General features: G+C 44.0%; 1 protein-coding gene across 4 annotated transcripts in view; it reads right to left on the reverse strand.

The window, feature by feature from the left end:
- Positions 1-7,999: 7,999 nt before the first annotated feature.
- The window catches only part of triqk (triple QxxK/R motif containing), a 109,270-nt gene continuing 96,819 nt past the window's right edge, over positions 8,000-20,450 (reverse strand). For all 4 annotated transcript variants that reach the window (XM_078540743.1, XM_078540744.1, XM_078540741.1 and 1 more), the window contains one exon: positions 8,000-8,839. In XM_078540743.1, the coding sequence (XP_078396869.1) occupies positions 8,726-8,839 (114 nt within the window). In that variant the 3' untranslated portion in view covers positions 8,000-8,725. The remainder of the gene's footprint in view (positions 8,840-20,450) is intronic.

Consider the following 20,450-nt stretch of genomic DNA (forward strand, 5'->3'; position numbering starts at 1 on the left):
AGTCAGGTCATGCCCAAAGTTGCATCCTATTTTACTATAGTTCCAATGACCACCCCCCACCCCACCTCCTATGTTCAGGTCATACGCTGGCTGCTGGCATAGGCTTAACAACCATGTCACCATAAGCTTGATTATCCTTGTCAGCTTTGGTTAACTAGCTGTCCATTGCTTTTGACAGGGCACCCAGTTTTCTGGCACTCTTGCATCACACTTGTGCCATCTGACCATTATTCTTTGTGTTGACAAGGGATGTTTAAAGATTTCATAGAGTATTAACACAAAGCTAAGTACAGGTGAAGGAGGTCATTTGGCGCATCCTTCCATGGAATTCTACTATTTTGCCATCACAAATCTTAAGTGATTCCAGAATTTTGCCTTCACTGCCTTTGGGGAAGATTGTTCCAGATTTCTGATACCCTTTGTACAAAAAGTGCTCCCTGACTTCTCTCCTCAATGGCCTATCTCTAATTTTACGATTATGTTCTTTGTTCTGGGCTCTCACACCAAAATAATTTCTCAATATTTATGCTTTTGAATTCCTTTAATATTTTCACTGTTGTAATGTAATAATGGCCTTTTGACCCTGATCAAAATCATCATGATGTCCTGTGAGATTTTGACCACAATGCATTATACTTCCTTGACCTCTCCATGCTATGCTTTGCTATGGTTGATTACACCATCTTCCTCCATTGCATTTTTTCACTGTACACCTCCAAGGCACTGCTTTAACATTTTAAACATCTTAGTTAGATCGTTCCTCAAACCTCTAAAGAGAAGAATACAAACTAAGTTTATGTAAAATGTTTTCATAATTTGTAAGCGCTGGTGAAACTACACTTCAAGGCCAATATATTCTTCCTGAGATTTGGTGCCTCTAGATACAATGTCATAATATTGCCAATTCCATGTGATTTAATTTTGTTAACGATCTCTTGAGGATCTTATGCTTATGAAATGAGACAATGTTCATATATATCCCCTATCCACCATATTAATGATCTCCCCAAAAAGTTGACCTGGATTAGTCAGGCATGACCTAGCTATCCATCACTGTAGCGCCCATTGAAGCTACATCTGGGTTACCCACTTTATGAAAATAAACTTTATAGCATTCCAGTGAACAGCCCATATACAAATTCCATGTTCAGGGGCTTTATTGATTATTTCTGAGCCATCAAAAGGCACTGTACCGATAGGATCACATGGTGTTTCTCAGCAAAAACATACCATGTGTTATGGCACAGCAGATAGTAAATGCTGAGCTGCTCAAATCTCAGAGAGAAACTTAAAACAGCTGCCACAACTGTTCTGCAATTTGTATTTTTATTTCGATATGCATGCTTTTAATTCAGTAATAATAAGTCCACCAAGTTTTGAGGTTTTTTACAAAACTAAATTAAACATTTATTAATAAAATAAATGATTTTAAGCAGATACATAGATCTACAAATTACTACTATGATAACTCCTAGGGAAGAATTTTTCCCCCATCGGGGAGGGGGGGGGGGATATTCAGGAGCGGGTGCACCTCCAATCGGTGCCCCCAATTGGGGACGCACCGCCATTTTACATGGGTGGGCCAATTAAGGCCCGCCCAGTATGACGTCCGCCAGTAAGTGCTATGCGCTCCCTGTGCGGGGGGGGGAGAATTCCCTAAGCTGGGAGTGCACTCTTTCGTGCATGTGCACGAAAGAGCGCACTCATCTCCCTGAGGCTAAATGCTGCCTCAGGGAAATCGGCGCCAAATTCAAAAATGGTCAATGCACAAAAATAAAATTTCCCTGACATGTCCCCTTATGTGACACTGTCACATGAGTTGGGACATGTCCATCACTTTTATTCAAACTTTTATTAATTTTTAAAAAACCTACATGAAACCTCATCCCGCCCGTGGATGAGGTTTCATGCTTTTTCTGAAGCCCGCCAGGGCTCCCGGCCTGCCCGCCAACCTTAAGGTTGGACAGGCAGGTCCATTAACCAGTTGAGTTAGTTTTTAAATGGCCTCAATTGGCCATTGACAGGTCGACGGGCGCACAGCTGATTCGGCTGCGCCCCTGCTGACCTGAAAATGGAAATGACGCGGAGGATGTCAGGAGTTCTGCCCGATGTCATCTCGCATCATTTTACGCGTCGGCGAGCAGGCCCCGCCCCATGAACTCAATATCCTGCCCCTAAATCCCCTAATTAATCTAGCTCCCAGTTACACCTCTGTTAAGGCAACAGTAAAACACATTGATTTCAACAGACCCATGCAAAGCACACAATACCCTGGACAGCGATGTTTAAAATGAATTCTCTTAACTTCGGTCCCTGGAGACAGCAGATTGGTACATAGAGGTTGCAAGCTTTTTACACTTATTGGATCTTAGAATGCCTTCTTCCTTACACATAACCTCATCTCCTTCATATATGTTTCTCCTTCTTAAATGTAAATCCCAATATGTCTTTGCAATTTGACTTTCTCCATAATATAAATCTTTCATAGTACTCATATTATCAGTAATTTTTGGGAAAAATAAACGCAATGTTTGGCTTTGCCTCTGTTGGCTAGGTGTAACACCATACCACCTCTCTAGTTTATCTAAAAATGCAAATGTTCTTCACCCCTCACATTCTAAAACTTCAGCAATGTTTACGTATTTAGCATTTCAAACCTAGTTTCTCTTCTGGTACATCAAAGCACCCAGACCAGCTGTCTGTAATTCAATTAAAATCCACACACATACCCCTATAGAACGAATCCAAACTCTATTATTAACATACCTTTACAATAACTTACAATGATATTATGAAAATTATTCTATTTTCATGGCACCATGGTAGTGTTGTCCATCCAGAGATGCTATGATTTTCATTTTGCATGCCCACCACAGCCCTCATGGCCTCTTGTCCTTGTCCCTAGTACATTTATTGTTTGATCCTTAAATCTGAGTTCCATGTTTTCCTGTATATAAAATACTGGCCTAGTAGACCACCACCAGATTTGGCTAGATCAATTCAAGCAACAGAAAGAAAGACTTGTATTCATATAGCACCTTTCATGTCTTTAGAATGTCCCAAAGCACAATATAGCCATTGAGCACTTTTCAAGTGTGGTCACTGTTGTAATGTAATAATGGCCTTTTGACCCTGGTCAAAATCATCATGATGTCCTGTGTGATTTTGACCATGATGCATTATACTTCCTTGACCTCGCTATGGCCTTTGCTTTGGTTGATTACACCATCCTCCTCCATTGCATTTGTTCACTGTACACCTCCAAGGCACTGCTTTCCATTCTGACTTGTTTCAAAGTTACTCTGTATCTCCTGTAATAACATCTCCTTCTGCAGCAGGATGTTCATCTTTAGTAAGTCCTAGAGCTTCATCCTTGGTGCCCCTCCTATTCAAGTACTTGGTGACATTAACTGTAAACGTGGGAGTCAGCTTCCATATGTATGCTGATGATATATAGGTTTACCAGTGTTGCTCCACTGTTTGGTATCAATGCATTGATGACCCAAAACATTCTGTAGCTAAAGATTAATGAAACTGAAACCATTCTGTTGCCTTTCATCAGTACTTCACACCATATTTATTTATCCCACCTCCATTTCCAGATGCTCACTCAGGCTAAATCCAACAGTGCAAGGCTTCAATGTTCAGTTTGACTTTGTGCTTAAAGTTCACATTCTGTCCAAAACCAATACCATTACTTGCAGTTTTGAACTATCACCTACTTGGTTCCCATTGGTGCTGAAAGTGCAATCCATGCCTTGACATCTTCAAAGATCCCTCTGTCAGCCAACTGAACTCTTCCTTGCATATAAGCTCAACTTATCCAAAGGTCTGCTGCCCAAATCCTAGTCGACATTAAGTCCTTATCAACACCCGCTCTAAACAATCTCCATTTCTTCTACATCCTTATCAATTTCAAAACCTTTGCTTTTGTTTAAAAATCTTTCCATTATTTTTCTCTACTTAGCTTTGGAAACCTCCTCCAGCACCTATCACTTTCCTAAGTTGAGTCTACTGTAAACTCTCTCTGTCTCTCCATCCTACCACTCCACAAACAGTTGGCCACCTCACCTCCTGCTCGCTGGGATACTCTTCTTAAAGGTCTTGTATTACCATATTTAAGATATTTCTTTTATAAAAACAGGAGGGTGGAAGAGTTTCATTTGAACAGAGGTTGGTTACAAAATGAAACTTTTTTGCCATAAACCATTGTTGAAGCAAAGTTAATAAAAGTGATTGGATAGTTGAACGTTAGCGATCTAGCAAAAGATTTTGGAAATGAACAGAAAAATTATACAGTCGGCTCATGTGTGGAAAATACTAGCACATATTGGATTGGCCAAATAGTTTGTATGTTGTAGCATTCAACAATTTTATCTCATCCATTAAGTTTCCTTAAAACCTACCTCTTTGACTTTGCATTCAGGTACTATGTAAAACACTTCTCATTATTCCTGCCCAGAACTGAATAGAGACTTTGAGTTATTTTGGTTACATGAAAGCTGCTGATTAAGTGTAAGTTGTTGTGAACATGGAGAAGAGTCAACCACAATAAAATATAAACTAGTATATATGTACTATCAGCTTCTGAAAGATGCATCTGTGACTAAGGTAGAGGGTAGTTGGAGCTGGTAACTTTGACATCTCTTCCATCAGATCAAAGCAAAAGATTTAGAAACTAATGTACAACTGCCAGCTAATGTACAACAGTCATGTCCTAGAAACATGGGCTGAATAATCTTCAGTAACTCAAGTTCAAGAATCTTAAGTCCAATGTGAATTGAAAACCTCTTGTTCTTTTGAAAACAAAATATAGGGATAAATCACTTGTAGCAGCAGGATCAGTAGATAGTAATCATGAGCAGATATCTTGGTCAATTTTTCCTTATCAGCTAAGGGGCTTTAGAGTAAACTGCAAAGTCTCTATTGTTAGCTAGAAAAAAAACAAAGACTACAGTAGAGAACTGGGATTGAATCTTGTATTTTCCTGGTTTATAAGGTTGAGCAGCATACCATACAACACATCTACCACTGGGTAGTCAGCTATGGCTCTTTTTTGGACAATTTCAGTGTCCTTTCTGCCCAGTTTGCTCTTAAAACTAAGGTGGCACTGGATCATATAGCTGAAGTGTTGAATTACTGGTGATGTCTGCCTATTCCAATTACTGGGCAATTTTGATCCTGGTGACTAAAGCTCCTCTAGAAATAAATGGGGTCTCAAGAAGTTTACTAATTGGGTCAGTTAATGCAGTTACAATACCCAAGGCCAATGTAGTCTCTGTCACAGGAATGCTGCCAGTTCCTGCTCTCAGTCAACTAATATGGACAGTCAAAGTCGGGAGGTGGCCACATTGAGTGATATCCTTAGCTGTAGTCAGAAAAGTTTTGAAGCCGGTTTGGCACTCATTGTGTGGAACCCTCTTGGTCTCTGGGAGGTGGCTTTGGAGGGAATGGGAACCGGTAAAGTCTTGGAAAACCCCTTCAGATGGGATGGCTCCCTGATGCTGTCCCACCTCATGATGGCTAACACAGAGGCAGCTTCTTAAATGTCCACTTTTTGTGGAGTTCCAGTTCTTCACTAATTGTGTGAAGAAATCCTTCCTAGCATTTAATGATTGATCACTTGCATAATCCTCTACAATCATGGGAATACAAGCTTAATTGATGCACCTGTCACCAGAATTTAATACTTTTAGCCCCGGTATTATTTTGATGAATCCATGCTGCACCACTCCAAGATCAATATGAGGTGTGATACCCTGTTCTCCAGATGAAGTCTAACCAGAATTTTACACAACTGCGGCATAATTTCATTACTTTGTATCCCAGCCCATTGTGAAAAAAGTCATCATTCCAGTAGCCTTTTAAATTACTTTTCTACCTGCCCCCTAGTTTTTAAATGATTAATGTACATGGACTTTTGTTCCCCTTATGGAGGAATCTCTTTGTTCTTTCATAGTTCCTAGATTCTCAAGGTTTAGAAAATACCCTGATCTATCTTTCTTAGGCCCAGTGATGATCCCACTCTAAATTCCATCTGTCTCAGTCTTGCCTACTCACTTAATGTATGTCTCTTTGCAACCTTATGCTCCGCTATTTACTGTGCCACTTAGTGTCATTAGCAAGCTTAGATGTACAACTATATATTCCTTCACCTAAGTCACTGATAAATATACTGAAAAGCTGAGGATCCACTACAGATCCCTAGGGAATACCACTAGTCACATCCTGCCAACTGGAGTAGATACCTATTATACCCACTCTTTCCTATCTCCTAACCAATTCCCAACTTATGTCAATAGGTTGACTCCAATTCCATGCATTTTAATTTTTGCTAAGTCTCTTGCATAATATGAATAACATTATTATATATGAATTATTATCGTATTATTATATATGAATTACATAATATGAATAACCAACCAGCTATACCTATTCAGGAACGCAAAAACAGAAAAAAATGCCACTATAGAGTTAAAATAATTAAACAAGAGTAAAATAAGAAATTAGTAACAAATAGGTAATTTTCAATCTGCCATTTGAAGGTTGCCATGTGATGCATTATTACTGTTTTGTATGTGCGAGATAATTGTGTAATGCACCATATTAATTACATAACAAACAAGTGTGCTAGGCAAAACATACTTAGCTTTATAATACTTTTTAATTTCCTTAACAGACCATAAACATATACATTGCCAACAAATACAAGAAAGCCTTTGCATATACAGTTAGTATGTATAGGACAATAATGCTGCAAAGCATTGGAAGAATTACATTCTTTAACAATAGTGCCACATTCTCTTCATCAATTTTTGAGATATTAAGTTTGGGGAAGAAACTTAAAAATACATTTGTTTAAAGAGGTTTCGTCCATAAAGCTAAAAATGTTGAAAAAATTATTTTGAATGTAAACAAAATGGTGCTTCACATAAGTTAAAAGCTGCAACCAATTAATCTGTTGTAATGCTGTTCTTTCAACATGTTCTTCTGTGTCTATGTACAATTACAACTGATCTTAGTGCTGATTTTCTTATTAGTTTGTGTTATGCGTGAAAACTTTGCCAGTTACTTTACCATTTAACCATTTAACCAGAATGATTACCCATTTTCAAACTAAACTATTTGCTGAGTCGATAGCATGATATTAATTGGTTTCATTGTTAGTTATAGTTGCTCTCACTTGCCCATCCCCACATCAAACATGCTGAAGTTGCCATTGTACATGGATTGATTCTAATACAGTCACCTGGTAGATTGGATAGATGCTGGTTTTAACAAAATGTCATATTTACAAATTGGCTCAATAGCATTTTAGATTTAATCAAATTTCAAAGATTATCTTCCACTTCATTTTCTTCTAATTTTCATCACTCCTCTCCTACAAGCATGACTCTTTCCTGATGTAAATGTCTAAAGGCATTAGATACTTTCCAATACTTTGTTCAGTGCTTATTCTTCATGGGCTGCATTTTAAGCCCCCCTGTCAGTGGATTTGCAGACTGGGGTGCCCGTAAAATACCGTGCGCGCTGTGCTCACCACCTACCTGCCTGCTCCCTGCCACCGCAGCAATTTTACCACCGACTAGGGGAGGGGGTGTGGGAGATCATAGGCCAATTGAGGCCCTTAAGTGGCCAGTTAATGCCCATTTAAGGGTCTCATTCCACCACCACTAGGATTTAATCAGCGGCGGGAGTGGCCCATGTCAAATGTCCAGCCTGGCAACTTCTCCTGCGCAGGCTGGTAGTGAGCAGGGAAAGGAGGTGCTTCCTTATCAGGCCCCCCTGGCCCATATGAGGGCCCCACGCTAGTCTACCTCCTCCCCGGTTCCTTCTCGCCCGGCTTGTCTACCCTGGCCCCCAATCCCTTCGCTGGGGTCTGTTAGCCTGGCCCCGGTGAGAACCATCGCCCCTGCTCCAACCACTCATCGCTTACCATTCAGTTCCTCAGTGTCAGTGACTGGGATGTAGTCCCAACAGTGACACTGCTGGACCCAGAGAGTTACCGGCCGTTTGATTGGCCGGCAGGTCTCAGAAGCGGGACTTCCTGCTCAGATGGGAGCAAAAGTTTTGCCTCAAGGCAATCAACGTGCCTCCAAGTGTTAAATGCCTGTGAGGTGAGCTGCCGGAGTCCATCCACAACTTAATCGCCCGATCAGGGTCAGGGGGGAGGTGAGCGGGCACGCTAGCATCCCATTAAATCTAGGCCCATGTGTGAGCTGAGACAGTGACCATTGGTATACTACTTGTGCATGTGGCAAGTTATAACCAAGTCCAATCACACCCTTATCCAATATCCATATATGCACTTACAGCAGTGAGAAGAAGTAACACTGCTACTCTTTTGGTTCTAATTGAGAAATAGTGAGAACAATTGGAGCAAAGCATCCCAGCTGTGAAATACAAGTTGGCACACATGACTGAATCTGGGACATATCTGGTACATATGGCTCAACTATTCCATTGCATTAATAAGTTGAATTTCCCAAAAATAATGAGTGCTAATTAAATACACACTTTAAAATACAAACTTGTGAGCGCACAGTATGGGCTTGTAAACCTGCTGATATAAAATTGATGTAAAATTGTTCATGTTTGGAAGGTAATTCTTAGTAATTACAAGCTAAAAAGTCAAAACAGTCTACTTATGGTCCAAAATACATTTGCAAATCCCAGCTGAGCGTTTATCAATGCTCCACAAGAGGAGAATGTCTCTTTACATTTCCTAATTTTCATCCAAGTCTGGATCAAGGTCGACTTCTGTGGTGAGTTTCAGATAAAAGAAACCATAAATAGCCACAAGTAAAATCACAATAGCTGCAATGATGAGTGTCACGTCCTACAAAAAAAAGATAAATGTTAATATTGAAGAAACATAAGGAAATGTATTATAGTTACAATTCTTTATCTATGATTTTCCTAATTAAAGTTGCTTAAATTGAGTGAGTATTTTAAGAAATAAACAGAAATGTATTTTATTTTCAGATGGTAAGAACTAAACCACTTATATCACAAGCTCTCTACATACATCTGTGCCAAACTACTTACTCAAAGATACAACCACTGAGAAAAACATATACATATTTAGATGATCATTCTGAAAACAATTGTTAGAATGGCTTTTGCAGATTAGTAAATGTAAAAACTCATTTGTGAAACCCATATTTCTACGTGAAGATAAAATGAATGATTTTGTGTGCACGCGTTAGGAACAAGGAGATTTAATTATTGGCCTAATAGGTCAGGAATTTGTGGGCACATTTCCATCAATAGTCTGCATTCTGATATTTTGTCCTACGATATGTATCTTACTTATTCAATGCCTCTGTAATAAGATTTTAGGCAATGTGGGGAAAAAAATAATCCTATTCTGAAACAAATTAATTCTCGTTAACAAGTAAAAGTAAATGGAAAACAAACATGAGGTTCACTTCCAAGGACAATATCTGGGATATACTAAATGGCATAATAGCTGCATACTCACTGCAGACAATAAAATGACACCAGTGGTGCACTGTTCTCACCATTTTGGAATCAAACATGCTCCTAATAGAACTGATGAATTTGAATAAATTAGTAATTACGGCAATTATTAGGTGCTAAATAGGAACTTTTTGAATAAATCAGAAAAGTATCATGCTGATTTTTGGGTGGAGAGGCACCTAGAACATGAAAATTTAAATCCGAACATAAACAAATAATTTAATAATAAATCCTGCTGCTAATCTTTTCTTCTAAATATGCATCTGCTGTAATTGTTTTAACTATTGGGCTACATTATCTTTCATGTAAACTCTAGTACAATTTACGTACTTTAAGCAATTTGATATTTAACCAATGCTGGACTAATAATGACTAACAATATTAATAATTTCACTCTTTAGAGTATGCAACAAATTATTTATCAGCATCAGACAAAGCTTATACATGTACATAACTAAGGAAAATCCCATAGGAATAAACAGTATAGTAGCGTAGTGGTTATGTTACTGGCTAGTAATCCAAAGGCTTGGACTAACTAATGCAGAGAATGTAAGATCCACTCCCACCATTGCAGCTTGGAAGATAAATTCAGCTTTTAAAAAGACAGGAAATACTAACTATCAAGCTGTCCAATTATCAAAATAAAACAATGGGGTGAATTTTTCCTAAGGCGGGCGGGCTGGTTGGGGCGGAGGTGCAGCCGATCGCCACCCATCGGCTCTGTGCCACCATTTTACACAGGTTGGCCAATTAAGGCCCACCCTATGTGAAACACGCTCCCGAGGACTGCGAGAAGGGGCAGGCAGTGGTGGGAGTCCAATGACTACCGGGTCCAATGGCGACCTGTTCAAAAACGGCGCAGGCAGCCTTCCAAAGGCTAACACCGATGTTGCACTTGAGGATGTCAGACAGCGCTCTCGGAGAGCAGGCCAGGTGGGAGGGCAAGTCGATGGGGCAGTGTGCCCTGAGATTTTCGGATGAGTGTCTCGCTGCCCTCCTCGGAGGTGGCAGCACGGCGCGACATCCTTATGCCAAGGGACAGGAGAGGGAGGCCCCTCCACATGACGAAACGTGCCTGGGAGGAGGTGGCAGAAAGGGCCAGCTCCCACGATGAGGTGAGACACACTTGGGTGCAGTGCTGCAAGCGGTTCAATTACTTCTTGTGATCGGGGTGAGTACCACGTTGGCATGGGTCACTTAGCACAGCAGTTAGGTTGGCCCCCCGGCACCCCCATGCAATTCAGAATTTTGTTATTGCATTCATTCATTCACGGCATGTGACCTTCACTGGGTGGGCCAGCATTTATTGCCTATGCCTAGTTGCCCCTGAGAGGGTGGTGGTGAGCTGCCTCCTGTATCTGCTGCATGTGGTGTAGCTACACCCACAGTATTGTTTGGGGGAGAGCTCCAGGATCTGGACCTACGTGCAGTGGTGGAGCGCTGAAACATTTCCAAGTCAGGATGCTGACTGACTTGGAGGGGAACTTCCAGGTGGCGGTGTAGCCATCCATCTGCTGCCCTTGTCCTTCTGGGTGGTAGTGCTTGTTGGTTTGGAAGATCTTAGAGTGTGAGTGGCAAATATGATGGAGGTAGCATCTGGGCAAGAGGGTCAGCCCTGGCTGTTTGGAATGAGTGTATCGCGGCTCCAGGGTCACGAATCGGCTGAGCCCTGCAATGTTTCACTCAGGTGTGGGGTGGCAAGGCTGCAATGGCAATGCAGGTACAGGGTGGACTAATCAATGTTTCTCTCTCCTTTCAGGAGAAGATCGCACACAATAATGTCGAATGGCAGCAAACTGGCGAACGGCAGGCCCACCTACTCATACTGACCAGATATGAGCGGGAGGTACTCGAGCTGGAGTGGTGCCATGCGCCCAGGTCTACCGGCCGCGGTGAGGTTGGGTGGCACTGGGAGGTAAGAGAGCTGTGCCCTGAGGTCACAATGTCAGTTGGTGCAAACATTCCACTGTTGACTGTATATTGGTTTCAGCATCCAACATGGGTTTCCCATTGATAATGGAAGGAGGAGCGCATCCTGATCCAGGTGCCAGGCAGGCACATTAACAGTGTAATGACTTCAACTAATCAAATGTTCTTGTTTTTCCTTTCAGCCTCTCTGGAGCACGCCCACATGCAGGAGGCAGAGGGACTGCCGCTGATCCCTGAGGGCCCAGAAGATATAAACGCACCAGCATCACACCCTCTCAGCCAGGCAGGCACCAGCACAGATTCCAGCACGTCGGTGGGGATAAGATCATCGGCTAGTATCTTGGTGCACAGCGGTGAGGGCAGTTCACATTCGCTTGAGGTGCAGGCAGAGGCAGAGAGTGCCCAGGGCGCTGGCAGTCGGAGGACTGCTGGGTACCAGGAACATGCTCAGTCAGTGGCTGATGATGGGCCTCTGGAGTTGTCCCTGAGGCAGCAGATGCTGGAAGTCTAACAGGGTGTACGGGAGGATCTGGCAACAATACATGAGGGAATCAGTGCCATGGTCTCCATGATGCAGGAGTCCATGTGGAGCATGAGCAATACAATGACCCTCATGGCCAAGCACACTGCCTCCTCCATGGAGAGAGTGGCAACTCTCATGTAGAGGCTCCACCAGGAGAACAATCAGGGCTTCCTAGGGATGCGCTTGGACCTGCAAGCCCTCACAGCGGCATTGACCTGAGGTGGTCAGTGTCAGTGTGGGAGATGGATGGGGCACCCAGTATCCCAGCTAGGTGTCCATCCATCAGTGGTGAGTAAGGAGATCCAAAGCGACCTCACGTTGGCGCATGAGCTGCCCGTCATCTCTGCGGGCTCCTCTCAGGGCGCTCCGGATGAGGGCAGCAGCTCCCCCGCCCTCTGCCAGTAACTGTGGCATCTGATGAGGCTGCGGTGACTGGGGAGATGCCAGCCATGCCACTAGCCGCTCCCTCCCAAATGGGGCCAGCAAAGGCTCCACGGGCTAGAGGACGCCCGGTGAGGTTATCAAGGCCAACAGGCAGCAGAGTGAGCAGGCTGTCTCAAATGTCGGTGCCAGTGAGGGGGGGAAGCTAGACGTAGCACCCGCAAACGTAAATGTAAATCACCATAGGCACAACACCGGCTTCTCACTGGTGGTTTTCTTTTGCACCCCCTGTTTCAGTTGTTTTTCATTAGGTGTGCTGCTCAACACCTTTTAATGCACTTTCATTTCTATATGCAAGTATGCAATCATTAAATGTTTTAGTTCTCAACAAGCCTCTGGGTGCTTCATTACTTCTGTAGGTGAAGGGGAACCCATGAAGTTATGAGTGGCTTGTCTGTCATTGAGCTTTATTGACAACGCACATAGTTAATGTTCCTAAACCGGCAGATGTTGCTCTCAGGTATCGAGTATGGAGCCTGCAGCCCTGGCATGTGTTGGAGGTCCATCTGTGGTAGGCTAGCTGAAGGATTGTTGGATCAAAGCCTCCCGGGTGCCCCTGCCTCCCTGGAGGTTGCCCGGGTCAGCATTTATCCCCTCAGCGTTCTCCTGAGCGTGCTCGTCCTTGGACTCACTACTGAACTCATCGTCTGCAGCCAGTGCATCTGCATCTACATCATTTTCCTCCACTGCTGTCCCCCCTTTCTAGTGCCAGATTGTGGAGAGCGCAGCATGCAACCACTATCAGCGACACACGATCTGGGGGCTACTGGAGTGCGCCCCCTGAACAGTCCAGGCATCGGCAGCGCACCTTGAGAAGTCCAATGATTCTCTCCACCACAGCCCTTGTGGAGGTGTGGCTCCTATTGTACCGGTGCTCAGCTTCTGTTCTTGGATGGCGGAGGGACGTCATGAGCCACCTTCTGAGGGGATAGCCCATGTCACCCAGCAGCCATCCATCCAACCGGGCTGCAGCACTGCAGAGCCTCGGCACCTGGGAGTGGCTCATGATGTAGGCATCATAGGAGCTGCCTGGGTACCTGGCACAGACTTGCAGAATCTGCATCCTATGGTCACACACTATCTGCATGTTCATGGGGTGGAATCCTTCCTGTTGATGAAGGCTCCCGGCTCACCCACTGACGCCTTGATGGCCACACGTGTGCAGTCGATTACACCCTGGACGCGGAGGAACACAGCAATCACTGCAAACCTTCTGGCTCACTCCGCCTGGCTGGTCTCGTCCAAGCAGTAGTGGATGAATGTCAGTGCACGCCTGAACAGGGCGTCTGTCACCAGCTTGACACAACTGTGGACAGCTGATTGGGAGACTCCACGAAGATCACTTACTGACCCCTGGAAAGAGCCGGAGGCATAGAAGTTGAGGGCAGCCATGACCTTCAATGCCACTGGCATGGGGTGTCCACCCACACAGTTGGAGCTGATCTCAGGGTTGATCATGTGACAGAGGCCATTATCTCCCTCGAGAGACGGAGTCTCCTTCGGCACTGAATCTCAGACATATTGGAGGTAGCTGCATCGCCGCCTGTAAACCCTGGCAGCAGGATAGTGGCACCTTCTGCGGCCCCTTCCGCCTTGCACTTCCTGTTGATCCTGCGCCCCTTGTGCCTGCGCCTGTCCTCCCAAAGGTGGCTCCCCTGGAGGTTGAATATGGACTCCTGGCCTCCTCCCCTTTCTGGCCCTCTCTTCCTCCTCATAGGAGGTGCCTCCAGTGGAGACCACAATCTCCATTCCCAGGCTAATGGAAAGCTTCCTGAAACCTGCAAGACCCCAAGAATCATGTTTCCTCCAGAGTCCTGACCTGAAGTCTGTTATTCCTGTCAAAGCAGCTCTGAAGAGATTTGAAGTTCTCCTGCTCACACAAGCAAGCAGCAGTAAGTTTATAAAGTAAGTTGCTAACAACTCGCATTCGTGAGCCCACTCACCGCTCTTATCCCGCCCGTGGATGAAGTTTTTAAAAATGTGAGCTACCTGCCCGCCTGTTGCACCCGTGCGAAGCACTGAAAATTGCACGAGCTGTGTATTACTGCCTCAAGGGCCTTAAGTGGCCCATTAATTAATGGCGGGTGCACCTCGGAAGTCTTAGCGTGCCTGCCCTCTGAAATATTGCGATGATGTCATCACGTATCATTTTACGCGTTGGGCCCACCCCCACACGCTGACAGCAACTTACTGCCCAATTAGTTAATTGATATAACAACAGAAAATGCTGGAAAAGCTCAGCAGGTCGGGCAGCATCTGCGGAGAGAGAAACAGAATTAACGTTTCGAGTCTGTATGGCTCTTCATCAGAGCTCATTGATGTTCTTTACAGATATAAATCTGCCATCTTTACCAGGCCTGGCCTGTATGTGACTCCAGTTCCACACCAATGTGCTTGACTCTTAACTGCCCTCTGTACTGGCATAACAAACACTCAGTTGCATCAAACCGCTACAAAGAATATTGCTTAAGTGGTCAGCCCACCATCACTTGTTCAGAGAAGTTAGGGATGGACAATAAAGGCTGGTCTTGTCAGCGACACCCACCATCCTAACAATATTTTTTAAATGAAATTGTGCTAGAAACTGAACTCAAATATTGTGTCAAAAAAGATGTAACTTTTTTTGCAGAGGGCTTAGCACGTCCTGTTTCAATGTTTGCAAAATATTTTTGCTCCTGATTAATCTGGCATCTGCAGCATTGTTGCGCTAGTTAGCGTTGTCTTATTCTGAGCTGGATTAGGGGAGGTGAAAAAGAGGTGTAAACTAGAGAAGGAGAGCCATTAATGCACAAGTTTCACATGATGCAATTTGCAGATGGACCTGTAAATAAGCACATAGCCCACCCATCTATCTTTGGTGACAAAAACAGAAATACCTGGAAAAACTCAGCAGGTCTGGCAGCATCGGCGGAGAAGAATAAAGTTGACGTTTCGAGTCCTCATGACCCTTCAACAGAACTAAGTAGAAACAGGAAAGGGGTGAAATATAAGCTGGTTTGGCGGGGGGGTTGTTGGGACAAGCAAGCAGTGATAGGAGGAGATAACCAAAAGATGTCACAGACAAAAGAACAAAGAGGTGTTGAAGATGGTCATATTATCTAAAAGAATGTGCTAATTAAGAGTGGAGAGCAGGACAAGCAAGGTAGCTCTAGTGGGGGTGGGGTGAAATAAGCGATGAGTGGAATACATTTAAAAATAATGGAAATAGGTGGGAAAAGAAAAATCTATATAAATTATTGGAAAAAACAAAAGGGAGGGGGAAGAAACGGAAAGGGGGTGGGGATGGAGGAGGGAGTTCAAGATCTAAAGTTGTTGAACTCAATATTCAGTCCGGAAGGCTGTAAAGTGCCTAGTCGGAAGATGAGGTGCTGTTCCTCCAGTTTGCGTTGAGCTTCACTGGAACAATGCAGCAAGCCAAAGACAGACATGTGGGCAAGAGAGCAGGGTGGAGTGTTAAAATGGCAAGCAACAGGGAGGTCTGCGTAATGCTTGCGGACAGACCGAAGGTGTTCTGCAAAGCGGTCACCCAGTCTGCGTTTGGTTTCCCCAATGTAGAGGAAACCGCACTGGGAGCAACGAATGCAGTAGACTAAGTTGGGGGAAATGCAAGTGAAATGCTGCTTCACTTGAAAGGAGTGTTTGGGCCCTTGGACGGTGAGGAGAGAGGAAATGAAGGGACAGGTGTTGCATATTTTGCGTTTGCATGGGGAGGTGCTGTATGTGGGGGTTGAGGAGTAGGGGGTGATGGAGGAGAGGACCATTAATTTTAAATGTATTCCACCCATGGTTTATTTCACCCCACCCCCACTAGAGCTACCTTGCTTGTCCTGCTCTCCACTCTTAATTAGCACTTTCTTTTAGATAATATCACCACCTTCAACACCTCTTTGTTCTTGTCTGTGACATCTTTTGGTTATCTCCTCCTATCACTGCTTGCTTGTCCCAACAACCCTCCCCCTTCTTCCCACCATCCCCCCCACCCAACAAACCAGCTTATATTTCACCCCTTTCCTATTTCTACTTAGTTCTGTTGAAGGGTCATGAGGACTTGAAACGTCAACTTTGCTCTTCTCCGCTGATGCTGCCAGACCTGCTGAGTTTTTCCAGGTATTTCTGTTTTTGTTTTGGATTTCCAGCATCCGCAGTTTTTGTTTTTATCTTTGGTGACAGCCTGTTCAAACGTGCAAATTGGGGTCCTACACCAACTATAGGACCTCACCAGCAATTATTATTTTAGGGTACAAGTGTGTAAAGCATACTCTACTTATTTCCACCAAGGATTGAGTGACCTAACCAGAGGTCCTTAAAGGAACCACTGCAGGCCACTTAAAGATGGGCAAGGGAAATTTTAAGTTTTATTTTTGAATATTCCTCCTGAACTCAAAATCCGGTTTGCTTGAGGAGCATTTTCCAGGCTTTGTTGGTTCCCTCCAGCATGATCTTATCTGCCAAGTGGCCTAGTGTGGGAGACAATCAATTTCCCGCCATCCCAGAACCAGCAAGCTGCAGCAATTTTTGCAGCTATTTGGAACCTCCAGCAATCAAATGCAGCCTGATCTGAAAATGCTTCTGACCTCCCAACATCAACCTTGTGCAGGTGTTGTGGCTGCTCCACGGAGTATATTACATCGTAAAATAACAGTTATAAGTCAGCAAACACAGCCCACATACTGCATCAATCCCATCCCAAAAGCGACAGAGATAGTTGGCCAGTTAAGGATTTTGTGCTGTTTTGACATTGGGAAGTCACTGGCCGGGTGATTATTACCTGTTCTGTATAAAATAATGCCATGGGATCTTTAAATTTATCTGAAGAGGCGAATATGATATCAAATCAGTCGAGACAGGGTCACTGAATACTTGTAAGGCTGAGGCGGATAGATTCTTGATTGACAAGGGAGTCAAATGTTATAGGGGGTAGACAGGAAAGTAGAGTTGAGGCCACAATCAAATCAGCCTTGATCTTATCAAATGGCAGGCTTGAGGGGCTAAATGGCCTACCCTGCTCCTAATTCGCATGTTCGTTTGTTAATCTTTCACCTGAAGCACCGCTGACAATACAGCACTTCTTCAGAGTGTCCGGCCGTAGGACTCAAACTCTCAACCTTCGTTTGGCCCAGAAATAAACATGTTGCTAACTGAGCTAAACAGGTTAATTACTGAGCAAACATGCATGGTCCATTGTAACACTTGAAATAGGAAGTGCTAATGTAGAGCTGACATAAAGCAGACTGTATGATCATGTGCATGTATTCAATGCCTTTAAAACTGGGAACACAGCCATCTCTATCACTTAGTGAGAAGAAAGCAGTTTGGGAACTGCACTCCTGATCACTGTGTATGATGTGTGTCTTACAGCTCAGTCCTCTGCTCTTGCAGAGATGATCTTATCAATTTCCTCCCCTGAAAGCATCTGCCAGTCTCATCTTCTCCTAGGATGTTAGTTCTGGCAATCATTCCAATTCTACCTCTCCTCTGTTGAAGTGCTATTCATTCTTCTTCTCAGACACCATGATAGTATCTCTCCCCATCTCCAGGCATCTATGGCTTCGATGTGGAGGGATAATCTGTGAAAAATATTAATTTATAATTTTTAACAGTTCATGTATAAAACTCGTTTTTATACAAAGTATATTAGATATAAAATCATTTTCTATTTAAACTAATGGATCAGATAAAAGGGGACAATAAATATGAAAATTATTTTAAAATATACTTAGCTAGTCATTTATATCAAGCTAATCTACCATTGTTATCTGTATATAGTGAATGGAATGAAATTATTTGATTTGGTACACATATATAATCTTACCAGAATCAAAGTGGACGATTGATCTGCAGATTCATCCCTTTTTCTGTTTGTTTTGTACCACTTTGAACCTGACGACACTTCTAAACTCCATGGTCATTTTCTTTGCTGCTCTGCATCTCTGGTGATACTGGATACTCCATTAGTTTCTTTTCCATCAACAGTCCAGGAATTTCAACACTCTGATGCTGATTGGCAACACAACAAAGTTCTCCTTTGTTTTAGCAAGCTCCTTCGCCAAATGTTTGAATTTTCATCCCTGAAGAACAGGTTCCTAGAATACTGAAACATCTAATGCTAGAAAAATTCATTAAACATGTTAATAAATGGAAGGCTTCAGTAAATTGCTGCATTCCAGGGGTGAGGTTTGGGGTGAGGAAGAATGTCAACAAGAATGTCAACATGTCTGCAGGCATGGCCCAAGCTAAATATTCTCTCTAGCTGACACCTAAGTAAGAGGAGCTTTTCTGGAAGCATAGTTTTAGTGGGCAGCAACCAACCAAAAAAACAAAGAGCTAAAAATTCACTGAGGGCCATTTTTGCACAATCTGACTCCACTCATTCCTGCTGAGGCAGGCAGGATGCAAACTTTGTTATCTCCTTATTTCCATGATTTCTGCATGCAGTCCAGTGCAACCCATGCTGCTGGCTGGCTGCATGCACAGCAGGGGGACCTAAAAGCGTGCGAGGTTAGCACATCTTCCAGCTAACCTCCACCTCCAGCTTTTAAAGGGACTCTGTCCTCTTAAAGGGAAACGTCACTGAATCAAAGAGGTTGCAGCTGATTGTCACTGCTGCCACCGGAGAGAATGGAACTGAAGCACCAGAGAGCACACTCTGCAGTTCACAAGTGCAACATTGGAAGCCTTAGTCATGGGGGTGAACAGCAGGAGAGACATGTTTCTATGGGGGACCAGGAGGCCCTCAAGGGCCACTCTGTGAAAGGATGGGAACAGGTGGCAAAGAGGGTCAACTCTCTGAGTCCATCCCGAAGGACCTGGCAGTAGTGCTGATAGAAATGACATCACATGGGTGGTCAAGGTTAATGAATGAATCTTCACATGACATCTCATGCATCACCAACCTCTCACATTGTTCAATGCACCAGATGCCATCAGCACTCAGGATTCAGTCCTAATATTCAGATATTCCACGGCACCCTCACGTATCTTCCAATGATGCCAGCTTCACACCCACCTCTTGCTGCCTCCAGATAGCTCCAGCTATTCAGCTATGGCATGTACATCACCCAAACACAGTGCTACACAACCATGACAACCTGCCCTCTCTTTTTCAGGTCAAGGTGTTACAAAACACAACAGCACAGCACAAAACCAATGGGAACCAGGCAAGTGCCTTCTCCCCCTGAACTTTATGGAGTAGATGTTGCTCTGCATCATGGGGCCGGATGCGACAGAGCCGGCAGTATCCAGCATCACCAAGAACATTCAGAATGATGCAATGTTACTACTGTATGTCCCTTCTCAACTCCCACTTCAGCAGATGGGGTGTGACCACAGATCTCTTGCTTTAAACCCACCCCACTTCCCACACTCCAAACCTCCCCTTCTGATTTTTTTCTTTTAAACACTCAAGAACTGCCGCATACCCAGCCACAGCAAGTCCAGGAGGAACAGAGAGGGCTGCACGGACCTTTGATGAAGAATCACCATCACTTGATGTTGCACGTGGTGAGTCACCAGGCACAAATGGGCTGAAGTTAGGCAAGGAGAAAGGTTATCTTGTTTGCCAGCTCCCTGGACGGTGAGGTTGCAGATGAGTTCTGCTGCAGGAGACACAGATGAGGACTCGATGGGGTAGCATAGATGAGAATGCCCATTAACAAGCACACTGAGATGCTTGAAGTATTGGTACTGGCACTGTCGAGGAGCATGGAGGAGTCTGGTTCTAACATGGCAAAAGACATCATGCAGAACTTTGAGTCCATCCTTTCCACATTGAAGTGGTGGCAAATTCCACGTCATCACTTGCGGAACCAGTTGTGATGCAGCATTGCTGGTTACTGACTCAGCTTCCACTACAGCAAGATAAAAGCCACCCAATGTCTCAGTGCTGCAGTGAAAACTGAGGCAGGGGTCATGAAATCCATGTTTGCGGCCATTCACGCTCAAGTTGCTGTCATCATTGCTGAGAATCACAGTGCTCAAAGTGGACATGCAGGCTCTCAGAGCAGTCCAGCCATCTGTGCTCCAACAGATTATTAGGATTGATGAGGTACTGCCCCATAGGAATGACAGTGGAATC

Source organism: Cetorhinus maximus, chromosome 4 (assembly GCF_964194155.1).
Source record: "Cetorhinus maximus chromosome 4, sCetMax3.hap1.1, whole genome shotgun sequence".
NCBI lineage: Eukaryota > Metazoa > Chordata > Chondrichthyes > Lamniformes > Cetorhinidae > Cetorhinus > Cetorhinus maximus.